This window comes from Caloenas nicobarica, chromosome 13, assembly GCF_036013445.1.
Source record: "Caloenas nicobarica isolate bCalNic1 chromosome 13, bCalNic1.hap1, whole genome shotgun sequence".
Taxonomy (NCBI): domain Eukaryota; kingdom Metazoa; phylum Chordata; class Aves; order Columbiformes; family Columbidae; genus Caloenas; species Caloenas nicobarica.
This window is the reverse complement of record NC_088257.1, coordinates 1,958,766-1,981,317: the sequence shown is the minus strand read 5'-3', so window position 1 is coordinate 1,981,317 and position 22,552 is coordinate 1,958,766. Positions and strand designations below refer to the sequence as shown.

The following is a 22,552-nucleotide window of genomic DNA, read 5'->3' as shown; positions in this document are numbered from 1 at the left end:
AGCAAGGGGTGGGGAGCAACCCTCTCCATGGCGCGCTCCACAGAGGGGACTCGGGGGTCTCTGCCATGGCACAGGCAGATATGGTGCCCATGTGTGCCAGCATGGGGGGTTGTGCCAGTGCAGGGGTTTTGCCAGCACAGTTGAGCACAGGTCTGGCTTAGGAGGGATAGCGCTGACCTCTGAACAAGCGTGGCTGTGGTCCTGCTCCCTGGACAAGCCGGAGCTCAGAGCCAGGAGCCCAGCCAGCATCTACTTGTCCTCTTGAAGCCACTGTCTTGTTTCCCAGGCCCCCTCCAGCCCACAAGACCAAATCCTCAGCCCCGTGGCAGAGAGGACGTCAGACTGAGAATGAGCAGAAGGTTGCCACCCAAGCTCATGGGGATCGAGGGCCATGTCACCCAGGGTCGCATTTCCAGAGGTTCGCTCCTTGCTGATCATTAAGCATCACAGACCCCTCATGCCAAGGAGGAAGAGGCGGGAGCTCCCAGGTGAATGTGGCTGATCGGGAGTCAGCGGACACAGAAAGCGTGGAGGAAAAGCGACACTGGGTCCCTGCCCGTGGTGACTCCAGGTGAAGGACAAGGCTGAGCTGGGTGCCGAGAGGGGCTGAGGTGAAGGAAAAGCAGAGCTCGTGGAAAGGAGCCAAGCAGGGAAACTCAGTGAAACCCAGGGACACGGCACTGCTAACCACTGCTGCCCCGTGGGGAGCGGGGCCTCATGAATGGAGATTGCTTTAGGGGGGGACATCAGGAGAGCCTCGACGGCACTTTCCCCTTTGGCTGCCCTCAACTTACCCAACCGCCAGCTCAGAGCCCCCTTCCCCTGGGTCCCCAGCCAGAGCGGCTGCCACACAAATTCCCCCTGGGACTGCATTTAATTTTGGTGCCCAGGAGAGAGTGCCAGAGCATGGGCGGCTGGTGAGGACCCACCAGAGGCTGGGGATGTTGCAATGCGGAGGAGCCTCATTTGCCGCTGCTTCTCACCGCCCGCGCTGCCCGGTCCTTACAACATTTTCCCAGCCACAAACAGGGGCAGCTGCAACATGAAACCGAAGGCGGGAGTTTGCAGAGCGCAGGGTGTCTCCTGTCCAGCTGCCGCTCATTGGCTCCAGCCCCTGTCCCACATTTGTCCTTTGGTAGGCTAAGGGTACCTTCAAACCCTGTCCCCTCCTGACCGCTGGCCTAATGACATTACTTGCTCCCTGCTGTTTTGAAAGGGCATTTGCAGATTTTCCTGTTACACTTTACCTTGGTAATATTATTCCCAGCCCCTCTGGGTTATCATCGTGTTGCTGCAGCCGGCTGTAGTGCCACAGGGTGCTCTGGCTCAGCCGGGGCCGCAGACCAGGGGTGGGCCTGGGGGGCTCGTTTCTGCTCAGCTGCAGCTCATACCTCTTTGAGTACATAAATACGAGGCATAGCAGAAGCCAGAGCTCTGTCAGCTCTCTTGCTTGCAAAGCTCAGGTTCTGGTTGAGGAGAAAAGCTGTGAGCACTTCGTGAAACTGCACGGTCACCCTGTGTGCAGATAGAGAAGGGTTCACATACATGAGGAATATAACATCCTGTTCACACCACTGCACTGAAGTACCATGGATCAGATGCCCTCTTTACCTGCTGCCACGTGACTGACTTCTGAGAAGGTGGAGACAATACCAGGTAAAACATCTTGTCCTCCTTTGCCTCCCTCCTGGTGCTTTCGAAGCCCTTTTTAGGAGTGTTGTTTGAACCGATCCCCCCAGCAGCTCCAGGATGCAGGGAAGCGGTGTGAACTCTGTTCTGTAGGTGTAAAAACCAAAAGGCAGAGAAAAATGCTTGCACTGTGCAGAAGTCCAGAGCAGTCAGCAGCAGAAGTTGGAGCATGTTAACAGCGACTTGTAGCCACATGAGCAACCGTACTTCATCCTCCAGGATCCCACTGAAACCCAGAAGTAGCAACAAGTCCAGCACTCTGAGACGCCCCCATTCTGCTCCATCTCTGCTGCTGTCTGAACCCCTCTCAGCAGAAGGGCAGCCTGACCCCGATGTCCCATCCAGTTTTGCCTGCTTGGCTGAAAGAAGCCCTAACCTGTCTCTGTCCAGAGGAGAAATGGAGCAGCACAAACTGGGCTCTGCTTTCCTTATTCTCCTCGGTGCCTCTGAGATCCCAGCCAAGCCCACCATGTGGATCACTGCACCCCATGGCCCACAGGCTGCATCACGCGGGGACTGGAAAGGGCTCATCTTCTTGGGTTAGAAAGCAAAGAGAAAGGAACTGTGCTTGCACACAGCAGATGGGAAAAGGTATTTCTGAAACACGTGGCTATGCACAGCTTGATTTTAGAACAACTTTTCACAAGTAATTCCCATGAATGGTTACTTCCTATTTGAGCACAACTGGTTTAAAGGAAATCACGAGATACTCAAACGAGAACCTCGCCTTTTGTGCAACAAATTCCTCCCAAAGGACTGCTTTTTATAGTGAGGCCCTCCAGTCCTGCTTCTTCCTCCAACAGGGCGAACATCCCTCCTGTTCTCAGCTTACCTCCTGTCTCCACAGATTTCAGAGCTTGCATATTTTGCAAAGTGGGGACTAGAGGGAGAACGCATTCCAGATCACTGGCCAGCAGGACCAACTGGAGATTCAAGTCTTGGTCTGCAGGGAATTGCACGTGCCCCAGAGCAAGAAAATTTCCTTGTCCAGGCCCTTGCGATGCAGCCCGGCAGGGCTGTGCTGAGCCTGCTGGGAGCCACAGCCCCGCATCCCGGCAGCCGCGTTTCTGGGCCAAGAGCTCCCACCCACGGGAAGAGAAGTTTTGTTGCTGGCAGAGCAGCTTGAAAAGCACCTTGGGTAACTGTTTCAGCACTTCATAACAGTAATTAGTAATAGAGTGCTGCAGCAATGAGGAAGAGTTGGCGGCAGCTTTGTCCCAGCCCAGCTCTCACCAGCCATATGATATTACACATGCTGTGTGCTGACATTTTTTGATGCAAGGCTTGGGATCATCAGGGAAAATCCAATGTTGCTACATTGCATGGCATTCATAGCATGTCCTGAACTAAAGCGGGGCTGGAGGGTAATAAAAAGTGGCAAAAACCAGCTTTCCCTTTGAAACAAAGGCAAGGCAAGAACGCAGATAGGCAACAAGCCTTTCCTACCAGAGGAAAGAGCACCTCCTGTTCACCCATCATGAGCCCAACACAGGGCCCAACACCTACATCATTCCATATCACTTTGCTTCATCAGCCATTTACACTGATCCATCTGAGGGCACTTGAGGATCTGGAGCCATTAGGCTGCAGGTGTTGCCACTTGGTTGTGTATCAGCTAATGCAGGCTGCAGTGCCAAGCCATGCTCTTTCCCATGTAATTGCTACGGGCAAGTGAATAGAACATTTGTGAGATTTTTCGTCCTGTCATTAATTATTTCTGAAAGGGCTTTTAGCATACACCTCAAAACCTGAGACAGAAAAATGATGTGCGTGACATCAAGATGCTCGCAGCAATAGTGGGATGAGCACTGAGATGAAAATGAGAGAAACCTGCAGGTCTTTTCCTTCTTGTTACTCTTTGCTCTCAGCCAGCTGGCCCCACTCCAGTGCAGACCCAGGGAGCCTGGCCTTTGGAAGTAACCACACTGCGCTCAGGACTTGTGTATCTCAGGATGGGGTGATCTAGGGACTGCTGAGTGGTGCCCACTGGTGCTGGGTACCCCCACTTTTAAGGGCTGGGCTCTTAATGTGTGCACAGCAGTGCTTAAAGTGGGTGTCCCGAGTGGGTGCTTGTGCGCCGTGTGTGGCTGCAAGCCCCATGGGGCACTCTGCGAGCATGGAAGTGTCCCCGGTTCAGCCTGGATGTGACCCTCCGCTCAACACGCAGCACTGAGGGTTTATACATCTCAACACGGGATGATCTGGGGACTGTTGAGCAGCGCACTGTGACGCTGGCAGCACCCCGGGTGTCCCCACTTCTAAGGGCGGCGGGCACTTCTAAGCTGCGCACGGCAGCGCTTCAAGTGGGTGCGTGTCCCGCGGGAAGTCGCTTGTGCCCCGCTCGTGGCCGCAAGCCCCACGGGGCGCTCCGCACCCGCGGCCGCCCCCTCCCGCCCCGCTCCCTCCCACCCCCTCCCCTCCGCTCCTCCGCCGCCCTCCCGGCTCCGCAGCCGGCGGGCGGGGGCTGCGGGCGGCTCCGCCCCGCCGGCCGCCCGGCTCCCCGCCGCCGCCGCGCCTGCTGCATGCTCGGTGCCGCCTCAGCCCCAGCCGGAGGTGGAAGATGGCGGAGCCGGGGCCGGATTGCAGCTCTCTGCTCGATGAGGATCTTTCCTCCTTCGTCTTCAGTTACCTCGCTGACAGCCAGGTAGGGCAGGCGGTGCCGGGGCTCTGCTGTCCGGCTCCGCAGCGCGGTGCAACTTGCCGGGGGGAAGGCGGCAGACTCCCTCCTTCCCGGGCACATCGGGGGAAAAGCCGGTTCCCGCATCCCCCCTCTGGGGGAAGTGCGGGGGCCGGCTCTTACCCCAGGTGCCCGGAGGATCTGCGGGGGTCCCGTTTGCTCCACGGATGCGCAGAGGGGGAAATAAGGGGAGGGGGCAGGCGCAGGACGCGGCCGCCCCCGCGGCTCTCTCCGTGGCCTCGGGGCGGCCCTGGCGCGGCAGCAGCCCCGCAGCCCCGCAGCCCCGCCGGCGCTTTCAGCACCATTCGCACGTGGACTCCCGCGTCCCCCCCCGCCCTCGCGGGGAATTTGGGAGGGAGGGAGGGAGAGAAGTTGATGGGTCGATCGGTTTTGGCACCCCCCACACACACCCCTTTGCAACAGCCCCCCCGCTGCAGAGGTGGGGAGGGGGACGCCGCGGTGCAGGGCGGCGGGAGGGGGGGCGCTCCGCAGGGGGCTGCGCGGTGGGGGCTGATAAGAGCCGGGCTGTGGGATGAGTCATGCCGAGCGTCAGTTGCACGCATACGGGCTGGGATCTTGGGGGATGGCGGTTTGGGAACGGGGCGGGTGGCAGGGAGAGGGGGCTCGGCGCTGCGAGTCAGCGGCTCCAAAACGTGGATGGGCTCGCTTTTGGACTGAGCTGGGTATTAAAATCAGATTAAGGCTCCTTGGCAGCTCCCGCACGATCACGAGAGCGAGCCGTGCTGGCTATAGGGCTTGCATGCTTTTCCATTTTGGGGGGTGGAAGACTGGCGCTATACAATAAGCCGGGCAGTAGCAAGAGCCGTGGCCGATCTGGAGCACAACCGTGCATTTTGCAGTCGGATTGATGAGACTGGTGCAAGTGGGAAGAGTTTTCTGTAGTTATATATCATCCCTCCAGCCCTTCACTTTCATAACGACAGATTACAAAATAGCTTTGGTTGTGAAGCTAGCACATTCATCCCAACCCTTGCTCTCTCACCTGATTGCAAACAGCGGGACCATGTGTGTGAGGAATGGGACGGGGACTAATCCTGCTGTTTGGTTTCAAAACAAATAAGATCTCAAGACTTGGTAAATCAGATTTGCTCCTGGTGCGTGTGCCAGACAGAACCAGGCAGGTCTTGCCACCAGCTAGATTGATGTGGTCCGGCGCCTCTCCTTGCATGCACCAGCTCCAGAGCCGCCCGCTTGGCACGGGACCCGGGCAGCTCGCTGGGGGCAGAGCCGGGGGGAGGTGGCACCTTTGGTTGTTAACGAAGAGCTGCTGACAGGTTGATTACAGCAGAAGGGTCAGGAAGGGTGAGAAGCAGGCCGAGAAGATTTTGCAAGCGGTTTGCATTTTCTGATTTGGATCGATTTATTAATGCTGAGGGAACCGTCGGCTAGAGAAGAGGCAGCTGGTTGTATGGGATGGCATCCCTGGGAAGTGTGGCAGAAAGGCTGCGGCTCTCACCAGCCCTGCTGCTCCCTGGGCAGGTGAAAGTTCCCGGCTCCTCTTCCTGCAATAACCCGCCCGTTCTCCACATGCTTAACATGAAATGAAGAGCTCATGGGATTGCAGCACACATCTCAAGGCTTGTTTCATTTCGCTTTTTCTGTCAGCATTTGACATGCCGATTTAGGAATCTTGTTCCAAAAAAGGACTACTTAGGGGAAAAGAAAAATCCTGAGAAATGTCATCCTTCTGTGGTGCAAAACCACCATGTTGTGAATATTCCCTGCAAAATTCAGGATTGCAAAATGGCCTGTGATGAAATGAGACCATTTTTATGACATCTCTTTAAGTATGATTTGCTGTGGCTGAGCTCTCTTTTGTCTCTCATTCTCCCCTATGTGCACTATACTGGAGGGAGCAGTATTGGTATGGGCACACAGTGCTAGTCTGACGTCTGCAGGGTGCATAACGTGAAGAGCAGCAAAGGGATCTTTGCAGCCCGCTGCGGGTTCCCTCGGCAGTGCTGTGCAGCCTGGGTTTGCTCTCCCGCGCCTGCTTTTGATAATTGCATTTCCTCTCTGTCCCGCGCACAGTGGGGTTAAAGGCTGGGGAAAAAAGAAAAGAAAAAAAAGAAGAAAAAAATAACAGGAAAAAAAAAAGCCCCCCCCGCTATGATTTGCATGGATTTGCTTAAGAAAAGCCTGAAGTTGTAAGCATGTGTTGTGCTTGTACCTTAACCTCTGATGAAACTGCAGGGAAGGCTTCAGCCCTGGCTGCTGTCACATGCCTGCTCTGTAACTCGGAGCGAGAGGCGGTCCCGGGCTGGCCGCTGACGTCTCTCCCCATTACTACCGTACGAGCCTCTGCTTACAACTGGGTTACTGACTCCTCAATGAAACCCGAAAGCTGCTTCTGCAAAGTCCCCAGCGCTCCAGCACAAGATCAGATTATCCTGCGAGGCTACAATGTCAGGAGGCCACGAGATCATGAATATTAGCTGTTTCCTTCGTGGAAATCTTGAGGAACTCTGACTCTCCTCCTCTCTTCCCCACGCTCGTCCCCAGTCCTTGCTTTTGCAGTAGGTTTTGCAGTTGGGTGCTTGCGGGTGCCAGGGGATTCCTTCCTCTGCAGGAGATGAATCCTCAGGAGGGCTCTCCGGGAGATGCACAGCGAAGGCTTGACATGGTATTTGTATCAGTTCCTTAATTATATGGGCTTCTGCTGAGGTTGCCTCCTAACCTCTGTTTAAATATTGAGGACAGTGATGGTTCACGTGGTACCTGCATTGCTACAGAAATAAAATCAGGGTTTTTTACTTGATGTGTGCCGTTCTCCTGACAACTCCTTTTCCCTTTTTAACAACGACAACAACAAAAAAGTTATTTGGTTTTGTTGAGATTCAAAACATGTAATTTCTGAGCCCACTTAATCCATTTTGTGCCACTTTTTGTCACTCGGAGGCATAAAGCTGGTTGGAGCTGGTTTGTCTGCTGGTACCAGGCGCTGGAAAGTGCCAGCCCGGCAGCTCTGCCGAGAGCACCACGGAGCGGCCGGCAGCTCTCAGCAACCTCGCAAGAGGCAGAGACAGTTCGATCTTACAGTTTCGATTTGTTTAAGAACTCCAAACAAAGTGCAGCAGGGGAAAAAAAAACCAACCCAACAGGCTGCTTCTCAGAGAGATGCTTAAAGATCACGTGAACTGAAATACAATATTCTCTCCTTAAGTTCTCAGCTTCCTGCTAACAGCTTAATCCATTGATGAGTGCGGGAGGTACAGTGAAGCCCTGGGTGGAAAAGCAGTCCATCAGGTGGATTGTTACTGCTGGTAGTGACGTAGGGATGCATCCCGAATTTCTGACAGTCCTCGCTGAGCAGACTGATATTCTGCTTTTTATGCAGCTTTTCTCTGAAAGATTTTTGGGGTGGTCTGGGTGACTGAGACAGCCCAAAGGCCTGTGCACAGCGTGTCTCCAGCCCGGCTGAATTGCTGCAGCTCAGGTCGAAGGGCCACTGCATCACGGAGGCTGGAGACCCCCTCGCTGTCCCCGGCTGGCACCGGGAGGCTGTGGCGTGGTGGCTGTTACCACCGGTGGCATTTAGCAGAGGCCATGCCGGTACGTTTGCAAGGTGGGGGGTGGTGGTTGCTGAGGATGCCGGCAGCCGCAGCAGTGGCTGCGGGAGATGGCGAGCGTGGCGCGCTGCTGAGCCTGCCGCTCGGAGCCAGGAGAGAGCAGCTGCGGGGGAAAGGAGGGCTAGCCTGAAATCTGCCCCCTCGGGGAGCCTCTCCACACACCTGCCTGCCCGCACCCCCTGCTTTGGAGCAGATCCCTGGGTGCGCTCTCCACCCTGGCAGGGCTCCGGCGCTGCCCCGTGCCGTGGGCTTTCCTCCCTGCACATCCCTGCTCCTGTCTCATGCTGTAATGGAAAGGCACCTCTCCAACAGGTGAATAATTAAGGTCTCAACCTAGTGCCTCCAGCAAAGGGAGCTTTGTGAAGGAGATAGATCTCTCTCCCACATTAACCTTTCCAATGTCAAAAGCCTCTTTGTACTTAGAAACTCCACTTGCTCTGGCACTTCAGTGCTGTCGGTTGTCCAACGAAAAATGCCCAGAGGGATGCTCTTCCTGCCCCAAACCCCTTCCTGGCTTTGAGGAATGGGTCCTGCAGTGCCTGGCACAGGGCTGGGGACCGGGATGCAGCGGCTGGCTCCTGGCAGGCGGTTTGCTGTGCTGCCAGCGTGCTGAGCCCACCAGGCTCAGAGATTTCCCATGGTGGGGTTGGGGGGCAGCTCGTGTCAGAGCACGGGAGCCCTATGTCTGTGTTGCCAGCAGGCAGAGCACCAACAGAGGCATGCTCTCCCTTGGCCCGTGTGTGCCAGCACCCACGGGGGACGTCACCCATCCCACTGGCGCGGAGGCTGCGCAGGGACAGCCGGTGCCTTTGCTGCCCAGTGCCTGCAGGGCAAACGCCACCAAAGCCACCGCTGCTTCTGCCAGCCGATGGCCTTGGGGATGGTGTCCCCGGGGCGAGGGGCACCATCCCTGCAGGGCACGCTCAGCACAAGTGCCACGTGGGACTCTCCGGCATGGAGGGGGCCCTGGCTCTGCCGGGATAGGGCTGTCCCCAGAGACGAGGCTCCGCTGGGACCACGCATGTTGTGCTGCTTTGCCCTTACCAAGGAGCTGGGGCGAGAAGAGCCGGGGACATGAGGTGCCGGCAGGGCCTCGATCGGCAAACGCCTTTGCTGGAGGAATCGGCTTTGGGCTCCCGTGGCCGAGCCCTGCTCCATGGCAACCCTGCGCGGGCTTAGATTTCTCGTGACTGCTTGGCAGCCTGAAGTGATTTAGCAGCGGGGGAACTTTGTACATGCTGGAGCCACTGCTGCCAGCGCGGCTGCGCTGGGATGACCGTCATGGTCCCGGCCACGTGGCATTTCTCGTCCCTGGGGGGCACGGGCTGGGGCAGCCCCCTGCCCGCACCCTGGGAGCAGGCAGCTGGTTCCCCTGCCCGCACCCAAGCGCAGGCAGCTGGTTCCCCTGCCCGCACCCCGGGAGCAGGCAGCGGGCTCCCCTGCCCACATGCCGTGCTGGGGAGGGCAGGTTCTCACCACTTGCCCGTTGCCTGGCCAACTACCCTCTGTGAGCACCTAGAAGAGGATGTTTTAAGCGGCCTCTGCTTGTAGGAATGAGCCAGAGACTAAAGGTTGAAGTTAATGGGGCGAGTGGTCAGGTGAGGTACTGACCTACTTCCAGGGGCAGCCGCACCGTAGGCACAGGGTGATCGTCCAGCCAATGTGTTTCCCTTCCCTTATCACTCGGCTATTCTGCTTTTCAGCACTTTTCCTGAGCTCTGGCTCTCAAATTATTTATTTATTTATTGCTTTTTTCATAGTGGGAGCTTCCAAGAAATGCCGAAGGACTTTGCACAGATCTGGCTGCGCTCGGGGTCTGATCAGCCCTGTCCTCACCGTGCTCCGTCTCGCTGCACCTCCCCAGGCTGAGGCAACAGCCAGGGTCAAGCTGCTGTGAATTGCTATGTTAAACGAGTTTGTTTCATAATTAAGACAGGGAAATATAAAAGCTGGAAATCTTCTTTGGCCCTGTAAGAGCTGGAAACCTCCTGGGGAGATGTCGCCCGTGTGGCAAGTCTGGTATCTGCTGGTTGGGGGCGTGGAGGCTGTGGCAGCCCCGGGGGCTCTTTGCGATGGCCCCATCCAGCAGCCAGACTAACCTTTGATCGCACCGGGGACTTAGGGAAAATGCTTTGCCTGTCTTGCATCCCTGCTGCCCCCCGGCCAAGCTGGCAGGTGCTGGGTGCCTCCCCAGTGCCCCCCATACCATCAGCTTTGTTGGGGGAGCACGATGAGGGTCCTGCTGGAGCATCACAGGAGCTTTTTATACCTGCCTGTGCGTACCCGCCCTTCCCACACTCCCTGCTCGCCCAGGCAGCCAAATGGGCTGGTGTTTGCCCTCGCAGTTGGGAGCAGGAGGCCTCTGCCCCCGGCGAGGGGGAGCCCGTGTGATGGGGGCTGAGCCGGAGAGACCCTGGTGTGCCAGGAGGGCTGATGGGACACTTTTCCCCTCCCGTGGGACAGAGCGGCACACGCTTTATATGGATTTTTTTGTGCTGAGGTGGCGGAGAATAAAATGAGTGCCTCGAGCTCTTGCCGCGACTACAGTGGCAGGGCAGCCTATCTTTACGGAGATGCATTTTCTGAATTCCTCCTCTGCACCGCTTCTGCGCCCTGCGGTTGCTGCCTGCAGTGGCAGGGAACACGCCGGCCGAAACAGCCTCTTGTGTTCCTGTTTCAGTTTGCGGAGAGTTCATCGCAGCTGTCGCTTCTGCTTCCCTGGCCTTTGTCTGGGGAGGCTGCGGGACCCCGTCTGACCCCAGTGTATGGGGCGGCAGGAGAGGGGTGTGGGAGGTGTCATCCTTTCCCCCCGCCAAAAGCTGCCTTCCTCACCTAGTCCCTGAGGAACCCTCATTTCCTAATTTTCATGTGCATCAAGAGCAAGGAAATCCTGTGGTGGGGGGAGATGAAGGGGAGCAGGCAGAGCATCCCGGCGCAGGCGGGGGCTGCTGGGGCTGAGCTGCCGCCGGGGCAGCGTGTCGCGCCGGCCCGCTGTGCCTTGTGCACGGAAGGAAGCCCAGCTGCCTCTAATCGTGTTTCTTCTCCTCCCTCCTGCCTGAACTGCAGGTTTTGCTGCCTGCAAGTGACAGCTGGGGACCTGGTTCTGCCACGAGGGGACCCGCGGCCGGAGCAGCCCCAGCTGTCCCACAGCCACGGCAGCCTTCTTGCTGAGCCCTTTCTTGCTTTCTTTTTAGCCAAAGTGCCTGGGTAGGAGTTACTTTTTTTTTTTTTTTTTTTAAAATGAAGAAAGTGCAAATGTAGCTGTGGGGTGTTTTGGGAAACGTCCCAGCGGGACACCACCATGACCCTTAGCACACACACGAGGCTGATGGGGCTGAGCTCCAGTCAGCCCCGCAGCAGCCGAGCTGGGTTAGTGCAAAGAGCAGCGCTGGCTGCAGCCGGGGTGATGGTTGTGCTTGTGCTGGGATAACCACAAGGAGCTGGAGGTGCAAAACATCACACTCTCCTTGAAGGCTGAAGCAGGGGCAGGCTCTGGCTTGTCCTTCCCCAGCCCCTTGGTGAGCATCGCGTGCTGACAGCGGCGGGCGCGGGGCTGGGGCAGCCGCGGTTCCTCGGCTCCCTGCACGTTGTGCCGGCAGGACGGGGGCCCCGGCTGTTCGCGGGCAGTGTTGGCAGAGGGCAGGGCGGGACACCGGGGCTGCGCCGCGGTTTGTGCCAGGCAAGCCCGTCGTGCCCTTTCCCGGCACACAGAGGTTGCTCACCTGGCGCCCAGCACGGAGGGACTGAACTTTGTTCCAGCTCAAGTCCTTCTCTCCTGATTTCCTGGGACTTGCACAGCCTCGGTGCAAATGTTTGCACCTTCCATGGCCCTTGGCTTCAAGCTAATTAAACTTTGCATTCCCGTCGGCTCCCTTTAAACCGCAGCTGCTTAGCTGCTTTCCTTTCCCCCCCTGCCCCGGGGCTTGCGTGAGGTGTGTGTGGCTCAGAGCCACCTTCCAGCACCTTAATGACAGGAGGATTTTTACACCTCCTTTTGAACAGTATAAACCCCAGAGCTTTGCATAGCTGGAGATTTAAGCCAAGCAGCATCGTGTCTCCTTATGAGCAAGCTTGCACACAGATAGTCACGACCTAGCTGTGCTAATACAGAAAAGAAAAAACTGCAGATGTTTTTCTTAAAAAGGAAGTTTCTGCCTCTGTGTGGGCCCCACCAGGAGACTGGCACATGTGGGTTTTCGGTGCTAAAACCCATTTCCCAGGTAACAGAGCTCAAACCTATGAGAACCGTGTGGTTTTCCCAGGCTGAAAGGTTGGATGGTATTTGAGCTTTTTTTTTTTAATTTATTTTTTCTTGTTGCCATGTCCTTTTAGTGAGGAATAAGTGTGTCTATTTATATATATTTTGAAAACGAAAGCACGTGTTACATGTCCCCAAAAAGCCCCATGGTGCTTGTTGTCGCTCAGCTCTGGTGGGGACGCTGCTTTCCTGGTGACCATCGACCAGCCGTCCCCAGCACCCCGCACCGAGCTGGGAGCAGGGGCAGCCCCTGCCCTGCAGCCCCGGGGTTGTTTGGGATGTGCTCATGCACTTCCATCTCCTCTCCTTGTGGGACCACAGGCTTTGGGACATGGAAGTGGATGCAGGAGGAAGGAAGTCGGCAGGTGAGCAGGGAGGGATGTCGCGGGGGACTGTCAGGATGGGGAGGGCTGGAGCTGCTGGGTTTATTTACTTCGGTTGCCTTCTCCTGGCTGTGCTATCGGTTGTGCTGCCTGGCCTGCCTGCGGGGATGGATTCTCCCTTCCTGTGTTAGTGCATCAGAAGCCCCTGATGCCCTTCCTCCCTTCGGTGTCCAAGGGCTTGCCTGCTGCCCGGAGGAGCTGGAAACCCACCGCACATGCAGCCGAGTTGAAAATAAAGGCAGATTGTCGGGGGGAGACTGTCCTTGTCTCTGCTGCTCGCTTATGGCAGCGCAAGGACCTGGAAACACAGCTTTCAAGTTTCTCTCTGTATTTATGTAACCCAAACTAACTATTTTTTGGAAAGAGCCACTCTGTCGCATTTAGATGCCTAAATATAGCAGCCGTTCTGGAGGGAGGATTAGTCTGTGAGTGCCCTGGTGGGTATGGGACCTTTGTGGATGGATGTTAGGGGGAATTTAAACCTCTTTCAGTCAAGCCGGGAGAGTTATTCCCCTGCCATTACAGGGTGGGCTTGCAGCCACCCTGGGGCTGTGGGGAGCTCATGGCAGTGACTGGTGGGGCAACAAGAACCTGCTGAGATGTGAACTGCAGGGTTTTTTTCCTAAATGTCTCCATGCCTTTTGAGGCCAGAGCCCATCTACGCCCAAACACGCTGTTTGGTAACGTGCCATCAGCTCCCCTTGCAGGAAGGAGCTGTGCTGAAGCACAGCAGCAGAGCTGAGCTACAGGGTGAAACCTCAGGGCCCTGCCCTGCCAAAGGGTCTCGTGGGGATGTGGCACCTCGGGGGGATCATTCAGGGCTGCTGGAGCAGAGCCAGCTCTGCAACATGAGCTTGGAAAGGCAAGGAAGGGCGATGGTCCTGCTGCTCTTAGGTGTACAGGGCACTGCAGGCATCAAAAGCCTTTGAGCTCTTCTAGTGGAAGATGTGCAAATGACCCTTTGAAATGCTGAGCTGAGGGATGCCCCACTAGTGCCATTTCCCCTTGCCAGGGACGTGCGCTCTCCACCCTCGTGGGCACTGGGACCCATACGCGTGGCTGAGATGCTGGTGACACCAGGATCTGGGCATCATGCGCATCCCATGGACCCACTTCTGCTTCTGCATATGCACAAGACTCCTCATTGTGTTTGGAGTGCGTACAAGAGCGGGGTTTGTTGAGTGGTCTGGGCACCTCGCTAGCTTGCCCACATGGTGTGGTGGGGTTCCCTTGTGCCACCTGGGATCAGCAAGGCTTGCATGTTGCACCAAATTTTGATGGAAACCCAGTATCTCAGAGGTGCACAGGGTGGCCCTTGTTTTTGTTTCTTGACATCTCCGACTGCCCTGTAATGAGGATGCTGTGGGTCCCTTCTGAGGAAGCGGGGAGCTGCTGTTTGTGTCCATATGTGCCAGTGTCCCAGGGACCTGGGGCGAGGAGCACACGGTGTGCTGCTTGAGTCTGCAGCACAGCGTGTGGAGGAGGCACTGCCGTGTGCCCCCTCTGCTCCTCCCCGCTTTGCAGCACTGAGGGCGAGAGCCTGACTGCCCAGCACCGCTGCAGGGGCTCCCTCATCTGTCTGCTGATTCGGGCCCTGATGGAGACATGTGGGAGGATTCCTGATGTTTGATGTGGGAAAGCAGAGGGTCCCTCAGCTGTTTGAGCCTTCATCTCTGTGTTTTTCTTGTTCCTTCCCCTGCACGCTGTGGCTGGGGGATGCAGGCACGTGTGAACACCTCCCTGCTGCCCGTCCCTGCCCCTCACCATGCCCTCTGCCCAGCTCAGAGCTCTGCAGCCTCATGCCAGTGCTCGCCCCGCTGTGCAGGGTCCTCTGCCACCCCTGCCATCCCACCAGGGCAGGAGCACCCCTGGGGAGGTGTCAGTGAAGGACTCTGCTGTTTGGTGATGCCCTCCTCAGGTCTGTGTTATTTGGCCCTAGCAAGGTGGAGGTGAAATAGAGAAGGTAAAAGCTGCGCATTGAAATGGGAGGAGGTGGTGCTGGAGATCCGGAGATGCGGCTGGAGGGCTTGCAGCATCCCCAGGATCCCCAAGCCGCTCCGGCAGATGGCTGCAGCCCTCCTGCCCTGCTCTAAGGAATACAAATGTGCAGCAGATACGGTTACCCAGCCCCGAGAGCAGTGTTAGCTTTCATCTAGATCGATATCCCTGCCTGCCTGCGTCTGAGGAAGCACTCAGCTGGCAACCAAAGCCCAGCCGGGAAGAGACACCCGCCAAGGCTCTACTGCCTGCTCCAAACCCTGCCTGTCTGTCTGTCCATCTGCCTTGGCACAGAGGCAGAGCCAGCACCAACCGCAGCGCCGTGGCTGTGCTGTCGGACTCCGTCATGCGTAAAATGTAATAAATAGGGCCGTAAGCCTTTTACCAAGTCTATTTCCACTCTTGGATCTGGGATTTAATGCATGGCTGCTTAGAGAGGCTGAGGATTTCAGAGGTCAGCAAGGCTAATTGCACTGCTGGAATAAAAGTGTGCACAGCAGGATCCGGCGGGTGGGAGGGGGTGCCGGGGGTCCCAGCCGCCCGCCGCGCTGCCGCAGCCCCGTGCTCCTCACCAGCAGCCTGGAAAGCAGCGGCCACGCGCGGTGGCCTGGCGAGGGCCGTGGTCCCCCAGGAGCGCTCCTCGGTGGGTCCCCCAGGAGCGCTCCTCGGTGGGCGCCGGTGCCTTTTGGGGCTGGGGGGATTGTACCAGCAGGGGAGTCATATGCTGCAGGTGTTTGGTTCCCCGCTGCTCCGCGCCGTCCCTGGGCATCCGACTGAGCCTGTCTGGCTGGAGAGCTGGATCTTAGGTTACCTGGGAGCCAGGGAAAGCCTCTGTTGGGGCTGAGGGCTGGTGAGGATCAGGGCTGTCCTGGTGCAGGCTGGTACTGCTGGGCTTGGCTGGCCCTGGTGCCAGCTCGTCCCCAGCCTGCAGCGTCTCCTTGGGCTGCAGAGAGGAGCTGAGCACCGCGAGCTGGAGCGTGAAGGGATGTGTGTGCTCCGAGGTGGTGCCGCTGGGGAGACGGCCCCGCCAGCAGTGGGAAAGCAGCACCAGGGCGAGAGCCAGGGACACGAACGGGGCTGGGTGCTCCGGTGCTGGTTGTGCACCTGGCCAGCGCGGGGCTGGGGCTGAGACCTGGACTGTGCTTCGTGGAGCTCTCGGGGAGGGACCGATGGGGTGGGCAGGCTCCACTTCACGGGGACAACCGGCAGCCAGCATATGCCCCGTAAGACAAGGAGGACCCACATGCCCTGAGGCTCCCTGGGCTTCACCCTGTGCCAGCCAGCTGCACAGGGCTGTGCCGCCGGCCGCGGCAGACGGAGGATGCCAGCTCCGCTCAGTTACTTTCCTGGCTGATCCCGTCATCTCCATCTCGCGCCGAGTGTTGAAGTCGTCATGGAAACCAGCGCAGTGGCAGCCTCGCCAGCAGCTCCCACATGGGATGCTCGGGCTGCGTGTGCGGCCAGCACTGGTGTGCTGTGGTGGTGGTGGGGGCGGCACTGGTGTGCTGTGGTGGTGGCGGGGGCGGCACTGGTGTGCTGTGGTGGTGGCGGGGGTGGCACTGGTGTGCTGTGGTGGTGGCGGGGGCGGCACTGGTGTGCTGTGGTGGTGGCGGGGGTGGCACTGGTGTGCTGTGGTGGTGGCGGGGCCGGCACTGGTGTGCTGCGGTGGTGGTGGGTGGCTGGCTCAGTCGGCCGCTTGCTGCTGGTCTTGGTTCCTCGAGGGCATCGTTCTGCTGCTGGGCTCCAGCAAGGCGGACGTGCCGGCGCTTCCCTGGCATTGTAGCAGGGCCCAATCCATTAGCGTTCGCCAATCCCAGAGAGAGCCTTACAGAAAGCAAAAAAAAGAAAAAGAGCTATAGTATTGCTATTAATAGTACCTGCTCACAAAGTTGTCTTCAGCAGCACTGTTCCCACCTTCATTCATAACAGCCGTTGCATGGGCCTGATTCTTCTCCTTGCTGCCCAAGTGGCTTTGAGGTAACCCCAACCTCCTGGGGTGCCCCGCTCACCCCGCTGCTCGCCAGCGCTTCATTTGGCTGTGGAAAGAGAAGATCTGCAAACCTTTCTCTGCAGTGGGAAATGGAGCGGGATTTTTTTCCAGGGTTATTTTTTCTCTGGTGACCATAGCTCTGAACTCTGCTTGCCTTCTGCCTCTCCTCCCACGTCGCTCCCCTCTCGCGGGGCTGTGTTGTGCCAAAGGCTTTCTCCCTGGAGCATCGCTGCTGGAAGTCCACGCTGGTGCTGGGATTTTGCTTGATCAGTAGAGGAGGCAGTGCCTGAACTTGACTACTGGGAATGCAGTGTTTTCCACTTGTATTTTAGTGGGTATTTTCTTAGGTTTCAAGCCATGGTCCTCCCTTCCCAGCATTTTCCATCTTCAGAGCTCATGCAGACTCCTGGGAGGGTGCAGGGCTTTGAAAGGGTTTTGAGGACTCGTGGGTTCAGCCCACCGCTTTGAGGCAGCACCTCCTACCCCTGCCAGGGAAAGGCCTATTTCTCCTCTTCTTGAACTCGGCAGTCACAGAGTTCCTCAGGTTCCTGGGCTAAATTGTTCCTGCCTTTAATGAGCTGCCTCATTAAAGTGTTTTTCCCTAATAACCAACCCTCCGGGCTGGGTGAGAAGTTGGTGATGTTGGACTGTAGACAACTGGAGACTTGCAGGCTGCAAAGGGCTTTTCCAGCTGCTCGCGGGGGTGCAGGATGAACACCAGCCCTCTCGTCCTGCATGGTGCTGGTGTGGCTGTGGACGGGGCAGCAGCCCAAAGCACCCCAAACCATGCCTTGCCTGGGCTTCAGCACCGCATTTACCGCACCCGCAAACTGCAGCAGTGCAGCTGAGGGGGGCGGGTTGCACTGGGAAATCATCTGCCCTTGGGGTGCAGCTAACTGGGGATACTGGGACTGAACTGCCCAATTACACGTTCTTCCTGCACAACATCCTTACCCAGCAATGTGCTGCACTGGAGCTGCTCAGTGTCACCCTGCGAGTCAAAGCCGTGCGTGCTGCTGAGCGGGCACGCCTGTGCGCCTCGAGCCCAGGGGCTGCCTGCCCAGCCTTAATGACAGGTTCTGAGCTTGTTGCCTGGGTGCATGGGAGCTGGGGCAGCTGGTTTTAGTGAATGGAAATGGAAATCTCCCTCCTGGGGGCCTGCTCTGTGTGGAGGAGTACACGCACAGCTTGCAGCCATCGCCTCCTGCGAGCATCCCTTCAGTGGACATCGGTCCTACCTGGTCCCCCCGCAGACTCCATGGCAACTGCTCTGGCTGAGCAGGGTATGGGGCTGGGGGTTCTCAGGGCGATGGCTGAAGAGAATTCAGCAGTGAATCTGGCGATGTGGCAGCATTTCATGTCTACCACAGCCTGGGCTGAGCCAGCCCCTGTCTCCAGGCCATGGTTTTTAGGGTGGCGATGATGCAAGGCAGGAAGGTGCCCGGTACCGGCACCGCTGAGGCTGCTCCATTTATATATAGCTGACCCACTTGCTGAGCGGGGGCTGCCAGCCCCTGCTGGTGCTGTGCCTGTGGGTGCGTGCGCCGGGGCTGCGAGGGGCTACACCGGCCTGGGACCATGGGGCTGGGGGTGCCAGGGCTGCGGTTGTCTGCAGCCGTCGGGAAGTCACCTGCAGCCTGGTCTGTAGAAGGGCTGCGGGAGCTCTCCCCTTGCAGGCAGCAGGACTGCAGCCTGTGACCCTGGGAGCGCAGGCTCTGCAACCTGTCTGCTTCACCTGCATGCTGCCCACCAGGACATCAGCTTTCCCAGGGAACGAAGGAAGGAAGGAAGAGCTGCAGATGCCCCAGCAGAGGCAGGAGCAGGCAGCATTGCTGCTGGAGGGGCCTGTGTGTGGCTCGCCTGGCCATGCCTGAGCTGCGGCAGGATTCCAGGACAGTGCTCAAGCCCCCATCTGAAGAGGCAGCTCAGCATCCCATGGGGTTATCCTGCCTCCCAGCCATCCCCTCTCCTCCAGCCAGTCCTGGGGGTTTGGGTGGCGGAGCAGCCACGTTGCTGCTCGCCTCAGGTCTGTGCACGGGGCACGCACGTGCATGCACCACTCAGACAGGAGCTGCGGCACACGGCGCTCGTGCCGCTCCGCGGCAGGACGCCAGTGCTGGCACAGGGAGACAGATGCCATGAGAGATGGGCACATGGCAGAGGGTGGCACAGGAGCCCGGCAGGGTGGCCCTGGAGAGACCACGGGACTCAACCCCATTAACCCCGCAGCGAGGTCAGGGCACCTGGCCAGGGTGCTTTCCTGAAAAGACCTGCTATCCACACGTAGTTGCCTCTGACGGACTAGAGGGGACATGGTGTTCTTATCCGATGGCCTCCTGAGGTCCCTTTGGCTGGGTGTTTCCAGAGCTGTTGTGGTTGGCACACCTGGAGAAAGGCAAGTCCCCAAGGTAGGTCACAGCAAAACACTTGCTGCGGAAAGGGAAATTAATTATAGGCGTTTTGCTGCACTCCGAGCAACTGCAAAGGCTGATGTTTCTCCCCTTGGCCGATAAACTAATTGTAATGACAAAGCCTCAACAAAAGCAACACAGTTAAATGCTTTCTTAATTAATAATTCTCAATAATTACTTGACGTCAATGAGCAATAAACATTTCGGAGAAAGGAAGTTGCCATTAAGTGCCTGATACCTTTGCTCTTCCAGTCGCTGCGCGTGGTTCCTGCAGCTCTGATGAATCCCACAGAAAAGTGCAGGGAAGGCCCAGCCCGATGTTTTTAAAGGAAAACAGTAAGCAGGAAAAACGTGATTATTCACGTGCGTGTCCACAGGGAGGAGGGAAGCTGAGCAAACACTCAGCCCTGCTGCTCCCTGCCGAGCAGCTAGCGAGGGATGGCAGTGCCGACGGGCAGGCGCCCAGAGGGGAGGCACCCATGGGTGCCCCTTTCCTGCCCCTCCGGTGCTGCTGAGCCCCGGTGGGGTGCTGCAGCCCTGGTGCTGAGCTGTCTACAACTACCTGAAAGGAGGTTGGAGCATGGAGGGTGTTGGTCTCTTTTCCCAAGTAGCAAGTGACAGGACAAGAGGAAATGGCCTTGAGTTGTGCCAGAGTAGGTTTAGATTGCATATCAGGAAAAAATTCTTCACGGAAAGGGCTGTTGGGCATTAGAACAGGCTGCCCAGGGACGTGGTGGAGTCACCATCCCTGGAGGGGTTTAAAAGGCGTTTAGACGGGGTTCTTAGGGACATGGTTTAGTGCTAGAGTCAGGTTATGGTTGGACTTGATGATCTTGAGGGGCTCTTCCAACTGAAATGATTCTATGATTCTATGTGGGGTGCTGGGGACAGCATGAGGGGCAGGGCACCTTCTTGGGGAGCCCATGGTCAAGGGGTGTTTGAGGGCCTGTTTAGCGTCCTGCATCCATGGAGGGTCACCTCCCTCCTGCAGGCACCCACTGTGTGCCTCCTCCTCCTCCTTCTCCTCCTCCTTCTCCTCCTTGTCCTTCTCCTTCCCATGGCCAGAGAGCAGCATCTCCTGGTCCCGGGCCTGACGGCATCACCAGCTGCCTGAGACCGGGTGGGAGTTGGGGGGACCCCGGTCCATCTGCTGTTAAGTGGAGCCTGAGGAAACCTGCCGTTTGTCCTCACCGCGGTGCTCCGGGCTGCAGCACAGCGCCGGGAGGGTTAATGTTGTCATCCTCCTCCTCCTCCTCCTCCTCCTCTGGGCTTCACAGCCATCTTAAAACTGCTGGAGCCGGAGCTGTGCAGTCCCTGTTCCCACTCCTTTTACAGTATGGGCCAGCAGGCTGGCCAGGGAGCCCAGCCGGCTCCTCATGCGTCCGACTCCTTTCCTTCTTTGGATGTCCCCTGTGCTGGCTGCCCGGGCACTGCCACCCTGCCACGGGACCTGCGCCCCGGGCCAGGGGCGATGGCCGGGGCGAGGGGCTGCCCAGGGCTGGGGGGCGGCAGCCGTGGGGTGCGGTTTTTGCAGATGTTTCTCTGGGATGGTGCTGGGTGTCTGCCAGGATGGATGCCAGACGGCTCCCAGGCACTGTTAGCACTTAGCGAGCCCTTTATAGCTGCAAATCCCTTGGCAGGCGTTAGCGAAATCCTCCTGCGGGGAAAGGTGGGAGAGGGGCACTGTCATTAGCTGGAGGGTGAGGAGGGGAAACTGAGGCATGGCCAGTTCGGGATGAAGAGCCGGTTGCAGAGCATCCATGCAGGGAAGGGGACAGAGCTCTTCCAGCTGGACAGCAGCAGAGTCTCACCCGGCACATGTCACCATCCAAAATAAGCTGCGGTCCTGGAGAGTCAAAAGTAATGATGCCACGGGAGGCCCCACCAGCCTGGAGACCTGCAGGCAGGGAGGGCAGAGCCGCAGGCAGGGAGGGCAGAGCCGCAGGCAGGGAGGGCAGAGCCGCAGGCAGACGGGCTCTGCTCCTTTCTGAGCTCTTCCCCCATCTGCCACCACTCACATCTGGACTGGAGGGTCCCGGGGGTGTTTGCTGGCGGCCGTGGGAGAGTTGCTGGAGTATGCGCTGCTGCTGTGCTGACGGACAGACGGACACAGCCGTGTCCATCAGTCAGGATGGCAGCAGCGCATGCTCCTGGCTCTGCATCCCCAGCGTTCTGTGGCCTGTTACCCAAATACCAGCTACTGCCCAAGGGTTTATGCCCCCCGCAAGCCTGGGGAAAGCAGGGGAAAGGCCTGTGGGGCAGAGAGGGGAGGCAGAAGCAGAGCGTCCGTGTGTCCCCTCTGCTGCTTCAGCAGATGTCAGCACAGGGAGGAGGAGGTTGTCCAGAGATCATCTTTGGGTTTTTCGGGGGTTGCTGTAAGTCTTCGTGCATAGGGTGGTCCCTGAGCAGAGAACATAGTGTGAAGGGGATTGTAGCCCCCAAAGGCACCGGGAGCTCTCTCATGCTCCTGCCTTGCGAGCCCAGACATTCCCCCAAAAGAAGGACTGTTGCTGTCTGTAAGGTCTGGCTGAGGGACTGGCCAGCTCACCTTGAGCATGGGGATGTAGTACGGACTGGACTGCTTCAGGCTTCCCCAAGCTCCAAAGACATGAAACTCGGTTGGAAGATGGTGAGATTTGAGGCGCAAGGGTCAAAACATGTCCCCCATCTCTGGTCCCAAGTGAGGACTGAATGGGAATTTCAAGACTGGGCACATCCTATAGTATCCAGGGTTGGTCTGGGGGATGTTCCCAGGCATGGAGTTCCCATGGGCTTGCGGAGCCCCAGCTCCTCCCCGCTGTGCTGCTGCAGGTCCCCATGGGCCACTGGCAGCAGGAATCCTGTGCAGCCCCCGCAGCAGTGGTGACACTCCATGGGGGCCTGGGACCCATCGGTTGGATGGTGACATTTTCAGCTGCCCTGCACAAGCCCCGTGCCTTGTGCCACCTGGCCCCACATGGGGACAGCAGCCTGGGGTGTGACTGTGCCCTTTTGCCTGGGAGTCTGTGGCTGTTTCTGCAGCCACCCAGCTCAGCTTCCAGCCGGTAGCCGAGATGCTCAGGAGCAGGGGGAGTCACCTCGGGCCCTGCCCTGGGGATGCTTGGGGTGCCTGTGTCACACCTTCCCTGTGCCAGCGATGGGAGGGTGTGCAATAGACAGGTGTGCGATGGGCAGGTGTGTGATGTGTGGGTGTGCGGTGGGAGGGTGTGCAATGGATGGGTGTGCAGTGGGAGGGTGTGCGATGGGAGGGTGTGCAGTGGGAGGGTGTACGATGGGAGGGTGTGCAGTGGGAGAGTGTGCGATGGATGGGTGTGCGGTGGGAGGGTGTGCGATGGGAGGGTGTGCGGTGGGAGGGTGTGCGGTGGGAGGGTGTGCGATGGATGGGTGTGCAGTGGGAGAGTGTGCGATGGATGGGTGTGCAGTGGGAGGGTGTGCGGTGGGAGGGTGTGCGATGGGAGGGTGTGCAGTGGGAGAGTGTGCAGTGGGAGGGTGTGCGGTGGGAGGGTGTGTGATGGGAGGGTGTGCGATGGGAGGGTGTGCGGTGGATGGGTGTGCG

General features: G+C 58.1%; 2 protein-coding genes across 2 annotated transcripts in view; one reads left to right on the top strand and one right to left on the bottom strand.

Annotated features, from left to right (window-relative positions):
* Positions 1–2,545, bottom strand: part of STK10 (serine/threonine kinase 10) — a 500,646-nt gene extending 498,101 nt beyond the window's left edge. Inside the window, exon 1 of the mRNA XM_065644280.1 lies at positions 2,541–2,545. The gene's annotated coding sequence lies outside the window, so the exon portion shown is untranslated. The remainder of the gene's footprint in view (positions 1–2,540) is intronic.
* Positions 2,546–4,244: 1,699 nt separating this feature from the next.
* Positions 4,245–22,552, top strand: part of PPARGC1B (PPARG coactivator 1 beta) — a 51,822-nt gene continuing 33,514 nt past the window's right edge. The window contains exon 1 of the mRNA XM_065644230.1: positions 4,245–4,333. Within this exon, the coding sequence (XP_065500302.1) occupies positions 4,250–4,333 (84 nt within the window). The 5' untranslated portion in view covers positions 4,245–4,249. The remainder of the gene's footprint in view (positions 4,334–22,552) is intronic.